Consider the following 15,735-nt stretch of genomic DNA (forward strand, 5'->3'; position numbering starts at 1 on the left):
TCAAACACTTTTTCTTTAAAGCCTATATTGCAACGAGACAAAAATCAGGTAAATTTGAACTTACTATCTACTTTTCATTCAATTTTTAACATTTCATTGATATGTATTTGCAGTACATAATGATTATACTCCTCACAGGGAGTTGGTAAATGTACATAACACATCTTAGTTCTTTTTTCATTCCCTTCTCCTTCTCTCCCTCCATCCTCCATGCATATCTTGGTCTCCTTCCCTTTTGCAAAAGAACTATCTCCCTCTTTCTGATTATGTTTTATTTGCTCTTTATTTATATTTTGGTTTTCTTATATAAAGGAAGCCATGTGATATTTAAAGTTGTGTGTCTGATTGATTTTACTTAATATTAGGATCTCAAAGTACATCTATATTCCTACAAAGGACTCAAACTTATCCTTCTTCGTGGGAGAGTAGTACTCCATTGTATATAAATGCCACATATTCTTTATCTATTCATCTGTTAATGGACATATAAACTGGTTCCAAGATTTAGCTATTATGAATTAGGCTACTATAAATATGGGCAAACATGTATCAATGTAATGTGATATATTTAAATCTTCTACAAAGATACCTAGAAGGGGTTGAATGGATTTTCTATTTTTGGTTTTTTAAAGAATCTTCATACTCTTTTCTATAATGGTTGTATTTATTTACATTCCTACCAACAATGTTGAAGTGTTCCTTTTCCCCTGTAGCCTCTCCAGAATTTGTTATTATTTAATTTCTTCATGAAAGGCATTCTTTCTGGAGTAAGATGGGATTTCATTGTTGCTTTAATTTGCATTTATCTCATGACCAGAGATGCTGATCTTTTTCTCATGTATTTATTGACCATTTGCACTTATTCTTCAGAGAGAAGTCTGTTCACTTCAGTTGCTGATTTTTTGATTTGGTGCTTTATTTTGTAGGGGTCTAATTTTGTTTGAGTTCTTTATATATTCTAGATATTAGTCCTCTGTCTGAGGAAGAGCTGCAAATAAAGTTCCCCTTTTTTGTTGGTTATCTCTTCACTCTGTTGGTTGTTTCCTTTGCCGTGCAAAAGGTTTTTAATTTGATATGATCTCATTTATTGATTCTTGATATTATTTCTTGTGCATTTGGAATTATGTTCAGAAAGTCCTTACCTATGTCTTCAAGAGTTTTACCTATTTTATGTTCAAGCAGATAAAACATTTCTGTTTTAACATTTACTCTTTGAACCATTTTGGTTTTACTTTTCACAAGCAAGGCTTGTTGAGCCATATTAAAATTCTTGTCTGATGAATAGACAGATCTCAATCTTTAGATGCCACTAGTATGAGAAAAAAGTGTTACCTGTATTCAGAACAGTGTGTCATGTGCCGTTAGCTTGGGTGATGAATTCATGCCATGAACTTGTGTGATGAATTCAGTGTCATAATGTCTGCAAGAGCTGGAACCATGCAAGAGACAGCTGAATTTATTTGACAATAATTCACTATTCACATTTGGCTCTCGTTAAATTGTGTGCTGTTCATACAAGACTATTTTAAATAGATTTTACAACTCTTACTACAAGATCTTAAGTTTCTATTTTAAGTATTCAGTACCAGCTTTGATTTTTTTTCTTGATGGAATGCTAAACATTTTGTGTTGGATGACTCAGTAGGATATAGGCAAACAGGTGAGAAAGAAATTTGTGTGTCCCTTTAGCACCTTTCTATGTTTTATCTGATACTTATTGAACAGGGAAGTACAAGCATCAGTTCCTAATGTATAGTCAGATATGGGAGTAGCATTAACAGTATAGAATTGGCTCAAAGGTTTTCACTTACAAAGTCATATTCTTCTCCACACACTAAACCTCACCAAACTATTACAATTGTAGATTACAATTGCCTCCCATCAGTCCAGTACAATAATAATTTTGAGATTCATATCTAACAGGGCCATAAAGTTTGATTGTTTCTCCACACCAAAGTTTCCCACACTACCTAGATGAGTGTTCCATTAGGAACAGAGAGCCCTAGGCTCCAAACTCTAATTATTTTTCACCTTACAGCAGCTGTGGTTGGGATAAAAGAAAACAGTGGAAGCAGAGAGATGCTCTGCACCACTAGAAAGGCTTTGCATTTACTATTGATACTGCATAGTGTAGTGGTTTGTTTTGTCTTACCACATTAAACTTCTAATATTTTGAGAATGCTAGCATTCTAAATGGTGAAGTCCTAATTGCTAATATTCTATTTAGTCTTAGAGAATGTTTTCACTCAGGAATTATATGGATTTATTTTCCATTTAGAATTGTATGTTTTGCACCTCTATCTAACTTGGCTAACACAGCAGCAAAGTTACATATTTGAGAAATTAATCATAACCTAGGGTAGCAAAATAACATTTAAAATTTTGTCACATTATTTACACATTGTAGCTCAGAGATTTTTCCAGGATAGTAGTAATGATAACACCTTTCTACATGACTTTTAAATGAATACACATTTCTTTGGGTCAGATTCTCATTCCTAAGTGGGTAAATTTGCATCTCTATATACCCATTCTGAGGAAATAAGAGTCCAAGTACTAGGAAATGTTTGATCTATAGTGTACACAGGATTGTTTGTCTTAGAAATATCCCTGAGAGGGGGTAAAAACAACCCTAAATTTATTTATTGTGATCTCACAATATTTCTAATGGTTTCATGATCATCAGGAGGATGAGTTAAATAATGGAACAGCCCCATTGTTCACATTCTTGGTTCATAAACATTATTTTCTTGGTCAACCTCATTTTTCAAGTGAACAGCATAAGTACAAATGACTTGACAGTGTTCTGCCCGTAGTGCAAGTTATTTCCCTCCATTTTCTCTCAGTATTAGTGTATGTCTCTGTAATTGTTCTCTGAAAGGGGACAAAAACGTATGCCAACTCAGAATCTCAGTACTGTTTTACACAGTGGAGCAGGTCAGAGCTCAACTATCTGGTGGGCAGGCAAGTTGCTTCACTTGGTACTGAGTAAGCAACAAAGGAATTATTCCTTAATAGTTTCAACCTCTGTCCTAGAACCTAATTCTGGGTACTTAAATGCAAAATAATTTCCTTCATTTGACCTCATAAACAGTTTATTATTCAAAACTACTGTGATAACTAGAATATCAGCATTTACCCCAGACTCCTGAGCCCCACCTACCACAGGGTGAGGTGAAATGGACAGCAGATATACACATTCATAATAGGCTTCATTAGAGGAGAGGAAAATTCAGTTTAAGGAAATTAATCTTGTATAGCAGACAGTAAATAAGCTGCTTCTTTGCTCTAAAAAGAGAAATTGCATATGTTACATTGCAGTAAGGATTCCTGCCTTTTGCTCTATAGGGAATTATTGTCTCTATTTTGCAAAGATTTCCATTATTTAAATATCCATGAAAAGAAAGTGAGAAAAATTGTGCAGGACCTTACTTATAAGAAGTATGGAAACAAAAGACACCCATGCAGCACTGTCTTTCAACAATGCAGAAGAGTGAAGCTGGCAAAAAATTAAATCTCCTTAACCTCCTAGATAATGACAAACTTATTTCCAACTTAAAACTCCAACCAGTAATGTATAAAACCTCTGAATTGTTTACTAGTGGCCAATGCAAACTGCCAAAGTTGATACAGGTTGTTGATTTAATACATATGAAAGGATAATTTTAATTTCCATTTTCTTGAATACCAGCAAGATTCATAAAGTGAAAAAGTGTTTATTGAGCACCTTTATGCACCAGGTATTCACCTGAGTACTTGAGATATACCATAGAATATAAAGGAAGAAAAATCATGAAATCATAAAGTTGACACTCTGGCAAGGGGAAAAATAATACATGGTTGAAACAAATTATATATGTAAGAAAATATTACATAGTAAGGGAAAAATATACTAAATAATGCACAGTATTAGGGTAATATTTTTAACCATGTGGTCTTCTATTTTGTAAATTGCCTATTCTTATATTTACCCAATATTTATTGAATATTTGCAGTTTTTCTTTAGTATGTTATTTATTTTATCTTTATTAAAAATCCAAGTTTTTAAGCTACTCTTATATTCCCCCATTACATATAGGACAATTTTGCAAACAGGATGCTGCATATCTAATATAATGAAATTTAACAAAATTTCATTTAGTATCTGAATTTTTGAATTTAAATGAATCTTCCTAATTTCCAAAGGAAAAAATACATACTTTCACACTATAGCTATTATAAATGATACTCTCAAAGTCTGAGTACTAATTTAAAGAATATTTTAGTAGTTGTAGATGATAATAAAGCTATTTATTACCATACAATTTGTGCAATTCCATTTTTATTATTATAATAATTTACATGTACACACACACAAAGGTGATATTACAGTGGTTATAGGGAACAGGGAGTCAGTTTACCAATACCCAAGTTAGAAACTAAATGGAATTTGGCTTTTACATTTAATGTGGTGAGAAATTATTCACCTACCTATAGGACAAATGATGCAATAAGTTTTATATTTTAACTACATTACTTCAGTAACTATTTTGGGTAGTGTATATGGGAAGCAAATTTAGAATAGAAAAGATAAAATACACCTGTGAAACAGAGATTTTACCTTCAAACGCACACCACAGATACACACACACACACACACAGAGTGATTCTCAAACATGGCACACCTTCTCCTGCCTAGAGGCTTCAACATTTTTTGTCCATCTACCTGAGATTTTCTCTCATCCTGACAGCAACAATTCTCTCATTTTCTGGACTTTATGCAAAACCCAAGTTCAGTGCCAAGTTCCCAAGAAAAATTCTCTCTGCATATTAAACCTCCTCCCTCAAATTTCATTTCCTGTTTCTTGCTTTATTCTATCCTTCTAAGAATCATCACTATGGAAATACTATGTATTTATTTATCTTGGCAAATGCCTGTCTCTCCCCTACTAAAATGAAAGCTCCATGAGGGTAGGATCTTTTTTTCATTTCACTCATTTATTAATTATTGTATCATTAGATCCTGTGCCTAGAAGAGTTCCTGGAGAAGGGACTATGCAAAGTATTTGTGGAATGAAGAGGAAAAAATGAATTTAAAAAGCAAATGGGGTCAAAGTAAAAACAACCCAGACAGATATCCCTGGATCTAGCCTAAAATCACAAATGGAAATGCCTCTAGGGACAAATATGCATTTCATTAGAGTGAGGCAGACCAGCCAGAGGAATGGGCAACTGGAGAGCCCATTCTAAGCCTAAAAGGGGCTGAGTCAAACCTCAGATCCAGATTCTTATATCCTTGCTAGAACATGGGCACAGATCAATTGTTTTTTGCTTGTTCTGATTTTCAAGAGAAGCCAGAAATGAATTCACATCATGTGAACTCTCCCAGATATTCAAAGTATCTAATTTAAAATAGAAAACAATAAAAATTCACAGGTCAAACATGACATGACAGCAGTCTGAAATTGGTCCCAGGAGCCCTATTGGTGTTGGTTGGGCAAAACTGTGTGATGTATGAAAGAAGATAATTAATCTCTGCTATACTGAGGTGGGCTTGCTTTATGGAATTCTTGAGGCAATTAATGAACTTTGGGTCAATGTGAGGTGGAGAGAATGAACTGGATTTACTACCTTCTATAAACTCCTGGAAGGTCCTTGACCACACCCCTGTCCCCACTAAGGATGGAGTTAGCCTAAGCGACAGGGATCCATTCGCACTCTTTCTTTGGGGACAGAAGTGTGGTTTAGTGTAGGGCAGGGTGCAGAATCAAGAGAAAAGATTTTGACAGGGACCTCAGGAGGATACTGTAAAGGTAAGACAAAGAGGAGGAAAAGAACATAGACCCATGCACTGGACACCACGGTTCTGAGGGACTTTATTGGGGTTGCCACTCCTTTTGTCCATTAACCAGAACACCTCCATGTAGCATTCATTACACAGTCAAACTAATTACTTATACAAAGTCACATTTCCCAGCCCAACTTTCCATGGCAACTGCATCACCTGGAAAGAAAGAGTTTTACACAATTCCATTACAGCTCCCCATGAGTTTGTGGGTGGTCAACACTGTCCAGAAGGTACCAGTGAGATGTTAGTAGCCACTGGCTTTGTGGGGGGTCAAGAGAGAAGGAGGCTCCTAGTGTCAGGGGACCTCCCTTTGGTGGAGCATTGGTTGTAGCCAAATGAGGTTTCAGGCAGCTGCTGAAAGAAGCATGGACCATCAAGTATTCCTCATGCCCTGGACAGACATGAGGCTCAATCCTCTGATGCCCCAGCAGGAGGAAGACCAGTGATGGGACTGCTGTACTTGGGTTCAGCAAGGTTCCACTTTTCTGCATAGCATACTCTCCCACAGCCCAGTTTATGGAGCACCATGTTAGTGAGCTTAGGCTGAGAATTGAGGTTCTGCTCCGCAGGCGTGGCACAAACTCCCTGAAACAAGAAAAGCCTTATAGGTATAAACTTGGCTCCTGCTTAACCCATCTGAATCATCCCCATAAAAATACCCTTCTAGAGAACTTTCCATACATCTGCCTTCTTAGACAGTTGTCACTTCCTTTATGAACAGTGCCTGGGAGGTCAATATGGATATTGCTAGTAGTCCAACTAATTCCTGGGCCTATACATCCCTCATGCACCCCACTCCCCACAACATTTTTACTGTGTTCTCATTCCCTTAATCAGTCTTTCTTAGAATTATTCCTTCCTCAGCATCCCTCCCTTCCTGGCCTGATACCCACAGCAGACCCTCTCTTTGTGTGTCTTACAACCTCTCCCCAGATCTCTACCAACTGGATCTATCTCCCTTTATTATGAACCTCTTCTAAGCATCCTTGTGGCTCTCTCTACTCAGTTCATTCTATTTTCTTCCAAGCTCCAAGATCCCACTTTGTCTTATCCTTCATTCCTTTCCCAACTGGATGTTTCCCCTTCACAGTTCATCCCTCCCCCAGGGAGCCTCCTTCTTTCTGGCCCTTTTCCTCTTTACTTGCACAGTCACCTCTTCCTCTCCCTTTCCCTACAGCCCATCATTAGTCCCTTCCCCTCCCCCCTTATACCAGACCAGCTAAGTCTCATTTCTTTTTCAGATGAGTGATGAGAAGTTGCTTTGCTGCACTTTATTCACAGGCTAAATTGACAGCTGTTTCTTCTTTTCATGCCCCATCCACCAAACATACTCAATCTTTTCAAGAGAAAGTGCCTATACACAGTATGTCACATCCACATAAACTTGTATTTTTCAGAACAAAACAACAGTTATGCTGGTCATCAGGGACCCTTAAACTTTCAATACACTGGAAACCAGCATTTTTTGCGTGTCTACAAATTATGGGTTTATTTCCACAAATGTGGTAAGTTTTATCCCAATGTTTAGGACTTTTTCACCAAATCATAGACATAGATATGGAAATCATCATCAAACTTGATGAAATACACAGAAGGTTTGGCTTCCACTTGGTGAATGACCATGCCGATCCTTTTGGAGCCATCTTCTTTGGTATATTCCACATGTTTGCCTATCAGGCCATCTACTACTCCTCCTGGCTCCCTCTCTGCTGGAGGAGACTCACTGGACTCTGGCATGATGCGGAGGTCACCTTCTTTATAATCATCTAGAAGCTGGTACATGTACAAGACAGGATCTTTCTCATAGGTAATATAAAACCAGGCTTTCATGATAGGTGCTTGGGCTAGGACCATCCCCCTCCATTCATCCTTGGTACCATGCTCACCCTCAAACATATGTTCCACTGCTTTGCCAATTATGGTATTTGCAAGGTTGGCGTCACTAACTTGGGATGATGCCACCTTGTTGGAAAGAATTTTAAGAGACAAAACTCTTTCATCTCTGTGAAGTTCCAATCCATAGACACAGTCAATTCCATCATACTTCACTAGATAAAGGGAGGGATTTATAGGCACCTGATCCAGAACGGTTCCTTTCCACTGGGTGATGGGCTCATCACCTTCCTTCCATCCATGAGAAATTCTGCAGCCCACGATGTTTCTGCGGGGCTGGGATGAAGGTCTGCCCCTCTGCTTCTTCTGGGAAGCTTTCTTCTTTGTCAAGTTCGCAGACCCCGTGGCCCGTCCTGCAGCTGACCTGGTTTGCTGTCCTTCTGCCTCTTGTGTGTTGGGGGTCTTCATGCCTGCAAAGACAGGGAGAGAGGATACAGACAAATATCCAGTATGCCATAAGGTGAACTTCTTCTCCTTCTAGTGATGTCTCTGTGTACCCTGTGCTGGTGCCTAATACTATATTTCCCCTGGAGCCTGCCAGCAATGCTAGATACACTGGCTGCTGCCTGTGGTTTGTTGTTTCTCTCCTCTTCTCTTTTGCTCCCCCCCCCCCCCCAGGAACTGGACAGAAGGGCTGGAGTGGTGGTGGTGCTGAATGGGATTAGGAATTCTGCATATGGGAAAAGACAATCTCCTCTTTTCTCAGTGCCCCACTGCCTCCTCCCCCACCTGCCCCTGGAGCCCACTCCAGAGCCTCTGCAAATGCCTATCACTCCACCTTGTAAAGGACCAAGTGTCCTCCTGCCAGAGTTCCCCAAATGGCTCACATGCCCCCTGCTCACTCCAGCCGCTTCCCTGGTAGGGAACTCCCTGCTTCCCTGTGCTGATTTCCAAATCCTTGCTTGGTTTCTAAAGCCACTCCCTTTCCTGTTGCCCACAGCATTCCCCCACCCCACTCAAGCCTTGCGCCCACCTCTACCCCTTATCTCCTGCCAGATTCCAGCCCATCCCCCATCTTCTTTCTGGTCCCCACCAATGGCCTTGCCCTGTTGGGCGTCCACCGCAGGGGTTCGCGAGCCTCACGTGCCCAAATCGGACACCTTGCTGCTGCCTCTGCTAAAAGCCTGTTGCGAAGGTGGATCAGCGGGCTACTATCCAGCAGATTGTGTGCTTGCCAGAGTTGAGAGGGGAGAATTCTTAGGCGAGAGGGTCTAGGAGGGCGGCGGGGCTGGGTATGAGAGGCTGTTTCCCTGGTTCTAAGCTTGTGGGCCCTCCGTCTTCCTCTTGGTGGCGGCAGCCCTTCTGCCACCTTGGGCTTCCACTAGTCGCTGCCGTCGCCGCAGTCTCCTCCCTCTTCCCGTAGCGCAGCTTCCTGCCAGTAGAGAGGCCTCCCCTTCCTGCCAAACACACCCACCCCCACCGCAGTTCCTTCACCCACTACGGCTGGGATGCCAGAAGGAACAATTAGTCCTGGCTCCACCTCTTTCCAAAACCTATTTCAGCCTAGCCCATTGCTTGCCTGTTAAGGTTTGGCCTCCTCCGCTTGTTATCCGAAAGTCTCTTGACTCTTAATTTCACCTTCACTTCTGTCATCTTCTGCTGTTTCCTGTCTGCTTTCTATCCTCCAAGATTTCGCCTTTTCTCTTTTTAGTAGTGCCCCTGTGGAGTCAGTCTTTTTACTTATATTGACTTTCCTTATCTCTTAAAAGGGCTTCTGAAAGAAATACGCTAGTGTTTAGTCTGTCTTCTTGACTTAGTTTCTTTCTAATTTTTCTAATCTTTTACAAAACTAAGACCATCTTTCTGGTGCAGTTTTTTTTTTTTTTTACCTTGCCCGTCTCCACGTAGATAAAAACATTTTCTCATTACATTAGATATTTTTTGCAGCCATTCTTTCGGGTTTTTTTCATTTTCCAAATATTTATTCAGCACCTGTTACCTGTTTTATTGCCTTATGTCGATAAAATTCAATTTTACTATGATTCATAATTTTACTTTTCTCTCATTACTTGATATTTGCAAGAATATTTCCTAAACAACAAGCTACTTGATCTATTTATTATAATGTGAACCGTTGGATAAATATCTTTATAAGAAATACTTAGGAAAAATAGTTTTAGAAATCTGGAGAAAGCATATTCTTTAAGGAATACAGGAATAATTTCTTAAAATATTTTGGGAAAGTGTGTACTAAATTTGTGCTCATATCAATATTTGGTTTATTAAAATGTAAAGTACAGCAAAATAAAATAGAACCAAAAGCAAACAAGCAAACCTGCAAACAATATGAATGTTTAATTGATACTTATGGTATCTAAATCAAACGATAGGTTGAATGTTGACAGAACAACTAGGTTTAAGACAATAATTCCTTCAAGGGATATAAGATCAGTAGTAATTTTGACTTTACATAGTATGTAAGTTTTATAATATTACTTTCAATGACAGTAAGCATAAGAAAAGAGGTTTATATCTAGTGGAAATGTAAATAAATATTCATGCAATTTTTATGGAAAGCAATGAGCAGATCTTCTACAGTTCCTGGGAAGGTTTGTCTAGTCATGGTTGACCCTTATACTTGGGATATTACCCTTGAAATCCTTACCAAAACTGAAAAGGTTTGACCAGTGCCTTAAGCTCAGTTACTGTATCAGCAGCTTCAAAAAGCAGTCAGAAGCTCTGCTGAACTTCTAAGTCTTTCAGAAGTTCCCTGTAGAATGAATAAAGTTTCCTAGTAAAAAACCATCCACCAAATTCCATGTTCACTTCTTACAGGTGTTCTCTCTTTGTCTTGGATGAATAATTATTTCCTATCTTCTCAGACTTTCGATGCCTTTGAGCAGATTTTTTAAAGAAAGTTTAAAAATATTTCTGTCAAGAATTCATGTTTTCTTAACAGGAAAATTTTTTTGATTTTCTTTCTTAGTCTCCTATTACAAAAATCTGCAACTGCTTAATATTAAATATGTATGCTCATAACCAAATTGCTTACGTTAAATGTATATAGCAATCTGTAGGCCTGACATACGTCAATAAAGTGGTTTAAAAATTTTTAACTGCCTTCAACTGTTCAGAATACGTTCAAACCAAAAATTACCTAAATTTCCATCAACAGTGTCTTGGATATATTGTTATATATTCATATATTAGAATATCACACAGCAGTGACTGAGTAGGTTACAACATGCAGCAACATAAATGAGTCTCACAAATAAGTCAAATAAATTCAGACAACAAAAGGAGACACACTATGATTTATTTGAAATTAAAACAGTCGAACTAATCTACTGCCTTAAAAGCTAAAATAGTATTCATTCTTGCAAGGATATTTTCCAAATAAATGTTAATTCATATTCTACCAATAGTTTACAGAATTAAACATGGAAGACAATTTTGAAAGTGTAGGGCAGGAAGGTTATATAAATGCTGAGCTGCAAAATCAATGAGTTGTAATAGATATCAGTTGATATTACAGCTAAACATCCAATCACACTTCTGGTAATAGTGCCAGAAATATCCTCTGGAGAACAACCTAAGCCTGACCAGTCAGACCATTGAATTACTGTTAAAATATTGGTTTAGGTAGAAGCAATCAATTTAGAGTCAGTGAGGCACAATTATATTTGCATAAACTTCTGGGCATGAAACAGATGATCTCTCCTATCTGAGAGTGAACCTGAGAAGATACGAGAATTAAGTTGCTCTATTCACTTTATCATCATTTGAAGACAGAACAAAAGAATCACAGAGAAAAGAATGAAGCAAAGCTAAACAAAAAAAGAGATTGTCCTACTGACACATTTTGTACTCTTGAAGATCATGGTCACTGACTTTCCAATATTGCTTCCAATTTAAAAACTCAGTGTAAGTTCCTCATGGTGATGTTATTTCCTCTACAAGTAATTGGTTTAACATCAGACATGTGATCTAATATTGACCAATTAGAGATGACATGGAGAAAAGTTTGTTAGAGGACTTCTGAAAATATTTCTTTACTTCTAAAAATGAGAAACAAAATTATGTTTTCTTTTCTTTTTAATGATGATTCTATGTTTGTGTATGATCCCTGGAGTTGCTGTAACCAGCCTGAGAGAAAACTCTACATAATGAAGATGGAGAGGAAAGAAAGGGACTATTTTGAGATCTTCTATTATATCATCTAGCTGCTATTCATATAATTTATGGAATCTTATCTCTGACTCTTAGTCACGTAATAACAAATTATTTTTTATAGTTAAACTAGTTTAAGCGTGGGTTTTCTGTTATTTGTTTAAATGGAAAAGTGTCCCAAAACTTAAATGACATATTATCCTCAGGCAATATCATTAGAGTTTAAATTATAGGAAACAAAACTTTCTCACAGATTCATAGCCAGTTCCCATGCCAGAAAATGGAAAATTGCCTCCATATTAAAAATTTGGGGTTCAGTTGAAGATGAGAAATAAGGAGCTATCAGAAGATCAAGAATAATATTTAACAGACACCAATCTAATATGTAAAAAATAATACACTAAGATGAGCACACAACTCCTTAAATGAATGCTGCCAACAAAATGACGAGCTACTTATGTTATTCTCAGAGGAAGAGATAGCTTTCCTGCTTACAGTATCTCCACTTCAAATCTATTTTCTATTTTAGATTCATCTGCCTTAGATAAAATATGATATCTATTATTATGAGAATAAAAGATTGAGTCATTTATTTTTTGAAATTTTGTGCATTAGCATTAAATTCCTTTTCCAAAATTATCAAAATTTAAAAGTTTACTGTAATCTTTATAATAATACAAATATCTATAATGAAAAATAGACTAATTATCTTCTCTATTCCCTTTCTTACTTCACTTTCCAACCTCCCAGGACTCCCTGATGTTTTTCATTCTATCTCCAATTGTATTTAACCCATATTAAGCTCTTTCAAGTCATTTTTTGTTTTTTTGTTTTTTTTGTTTTTTTGTTTTTTACTTTTATTAGTACATGTTTCAGTACATAGTGGTTACATTCACTGTAGGGAATTGGTACATGTACATAATATATTTCAATTCTTTTTTCCTTTTGCCCCATCCTCTTTTATTTTTCCAGCATCAGATTCATTTATCTTATAAGATATTCTGAAGATACTTATCATATATACAGATTGAAAACCAGACTAATATGTCAAAGAACATACAAAACAAACCATCTTCTATGATAATAAAAATAATAAATTCAAATACAAATATAGGAATTTGGAAGTCTTTCTCACTTTATAACATAAGTGGGATCATGCTATACACATCTGTTTGCAACTTCAAGTCAATATATAAAGCTATAAAACAACCATTTTATAATTATATGATATTTTACATCTTATATATATCATAATGTATTGAATTTCTGTTGATGCAAATTCAGGATTTTTGCAGTTACTTTGCTATCAGAGACAATTCTGCAATAACAAGTGAATACAGCCCAATTTTAATAGTTTTCTTTCCTTTGTCAAAGTTAATTGTGCTTATTTGGCTAACATGGTAAAAATATCTCTGTCCTCTCTCAATGCTGCTGAATTCATTTTTCTTACAGCTACCTGTGCTTATATAAGACTTTTTTTTCAAATAAAGTAAACTGTCTTTCATTTAAAAATATATATGTCTTTCCTTGTCTGGTCTTTCCCCCACTTTTCATAAATTTTAGCACTCTTCTAAAAGCTGTTGGATCAAAAAAAAGTAAAATTAACACAGAACTTGAAAAATGAGAGCAACAAGAACACAACATATTAAAATATGTCAGTTACATTCAACATTGTACTCAAAGATAAATTTATACTAATGACAGTATTTATTAAAAATTAACTAGAAAAATTATTGATACAAACATCAATGGAAACTGGGAGGAGATAACTAAAATTTGCCCAGAATTATGGTGTAAAAAACAGATTAGTAAGAGATACACAGAACCTTAAGTCTAAGTTTTATGAAAAGCCAAAATGACTGGAAACAAGATCTCTAGCAAATACAGGGAAAAAGTGTAAAGAAGATCTGTAGCAAGTCATTAAAAAATATAAAATGTTGGTGTAATTATTTATTCAACAAAATTTTCTGGAGTAGCTCTTATGTTCTAGGTCCTTTCTAGGCACTGGGTTAGTAGAATGAATGACGCAGACAGTTTCTGTCTTCAGAATTTATATTATAGTAAAGTAGAAAGAAAATTAAGAAATAACCTAATAAAAAAACAACACATAGTTATTAAGTACTATAGAGGAAGAAACCTGTGGTTGTGAGTTAGAGGGAGAGAAACTCTGAAGAGGTGACATTTGAGTTAAGACTTGAGACTTGCCATATTATGAAAGGTTATTAAATCCCTGAGAGTAAGAAATATTTTGAGGGGGAAACAAATTCTTTCTTTTTTAGAACATAGAGAATGTTAGTATGGCTTTAGTATATAATGAAATGGTGAACATGTTTGAATTAGGAAAACGTAATATCATCTAGAGAAGTGCTTTATAGCTTTGTTTTCATTATTGTCCCTTCCCCATTATAAGGTTTTTAAACATATTTTCTAATTGTTTCCTCATGAAATTTTGATACCACTGATCTACTGTATATTTATTTCATAAATGCATATGTACCTATTATTTATACATAAAATACCAAGCTTTATCTTTCAGTAAGAGTAAAATTTGAGGACAGAAGAATTAGAAAGCTGTTATTATCTTTAAGTATATTTCCTGAGTTGCTTTTAATAGAATTTATTTACTTATATAATTTTTGATATCAAATTATACAAATTAGCAATTCATAAAGGTATATAATCAATTTTATAAAAGTCACTCAAAATTGTTTTTCAGCAGATAGGAAACAACTGAAAAGATGATGTTAATGTCTTGAAAGCTACTTTTAGTGAATTTAGTGTTAAATTTTTGCTTGACATGAGAAAAAGCTTTAAATTACTGATAGATATTTCTTTATATATTGTGATTTTTTTTTCTTTTTAACACATGGCACAAGTAATGGCATTAAATAACTTCTGTATAATTACCAATAAATAGTTTTTATTTAATTCTATATCCCAAGGTCACACAAAGACAGTGAGGATCAAACACAAAGTCAGACAATGGCAGCCAACAGGCATATAAGGATACTTCTTGTTATGTGACTGCAAGAAGGATCAATACATTGTAAGTCTTGTATCACAGTCGTCTATTTGACATGGTTTTTGTAGGATTGAATTGTGTATATATTTTGTGTATCTTGCATAAGCTCAATGGCAGTGCTACCCAAATAATATACAAGAAAACAATGATAGTAGTTAGATTCTAAGGAATATTTTGTTATATACATTTGAGCTTTGAGAGCCACAAACCATTGTTTTACCTAAAATTTGTTTCACTTCCCACAATATATATCAGTTTTCTCTCCTTTGAGGCAATGTTATTCTGGTTGAGAAAGTAAGGCTTTCAAGGATAAGAAATAAAGATTGAACTGTATAACAACTGTAACATAATCTGGTTTATATATTTAAGAAATTATTCTGACTTTTATCTGGAGAATTGAATGAAAAGTGACACTATCTTTATCCTCCGAGCACAGTCAATAGAGCATAAGGCCTTATCTTCTATTCCAAATCCTTTATTCATGGAGGCAATACCCCTCTCCCTCTAAGCTGCCAAAGCATCAGGTCATGTGCTTACTGTTTTTATTTTCAGCTCTCTCTTACCTGTTGATCATTGAGGGTTTCTGTCACAATCTTTAAAACTCAACTATGTGTTTTAAAGGAGGTTTGTCTTATTTTACCAATGTTTTAAATTGTAATCCTTCTAGTGAAAGAGTTTTCATGTATTCACTTTCAAGTCTTTTTTAATCTATTGGGTTACTTTGGCTACTCCTATGATGTAACTTTTTTCCTTCTTAATGCAAAAAAAAAAAAAGATTGTAGGGTAGTCAGTACAGTCAGGCTTCCATTTGGTGAAACTCCTCTCTCAGTATATTCTCATCCTTTTTGAGTGTGCTTCATAGCTCATAGTTTTTTGTCTTAAA

The 15,735-nt window shown here is 35.9% G+C and overlaps 1 protein-coding gene across 3 annotated transcripts; it reads right to left on the reverse strand.

The window, feature by feature from the left end:
- Positions 1 to 5,838: 5,838 nt before the first annotated feature.
- Positions 5,839 to 9,090, reverse strand: LOC101707021 (spindlin-2). Of its 3 annotated transcripts, none has more exons than XM_087208133.1 (2): positions 8,694 to 9,090; positions 5,839 to 8,130 (listed from the first exon to the last, which is right to left on the reverse strand). In XM_087208133.1, the coding sequence occupies exon 2, from the start codon at positions 8,126 to 8,128 to the stop codon at positions 7,352 to 7,354; it is 777 nt and encodes a 258-aa protein (XP_087064259.1). In that variant the 5' UTR covers positions 8,129 to 8,130; positions 8,694 to 9,090; the 3' UTR covers positions 5,839 to 7,351. The 3 variants fall into 3 exon arrangements, with proteins under 3 accessions (XP_087064259.1, XP_004873628.1, XP_087064260.1); XM_004873571.4 differs by having other exon boundaries at positions 8,754 to 9,087; XM_087208134.1 differs by lacking the exon at positions 8,694 to 9,090 and adding an exon at positions 8,499 to 8,687.
- Between the last annotated feature and the right edge of the window lie 6,645 nt (positions 9,091 to 15,735).

This window comes from Heterocephalus glaber, unplaced genomic scaffold (genome assembly GCF_053883595.1).
Source record: "Heterocephalus glaber isolate CG9 unplaced genomic scaffold, H.glaber_assembly_v1.0 deba00000936, whole genome shotgun sequence".
NCBI classification, from domain to species: domain Eukaryota; kingdom Metazoa; phylum Chordata; class Mammalia; order Rodentia; family Bathyergidae; genus Heterocephalus; species Heterocephalus glaber.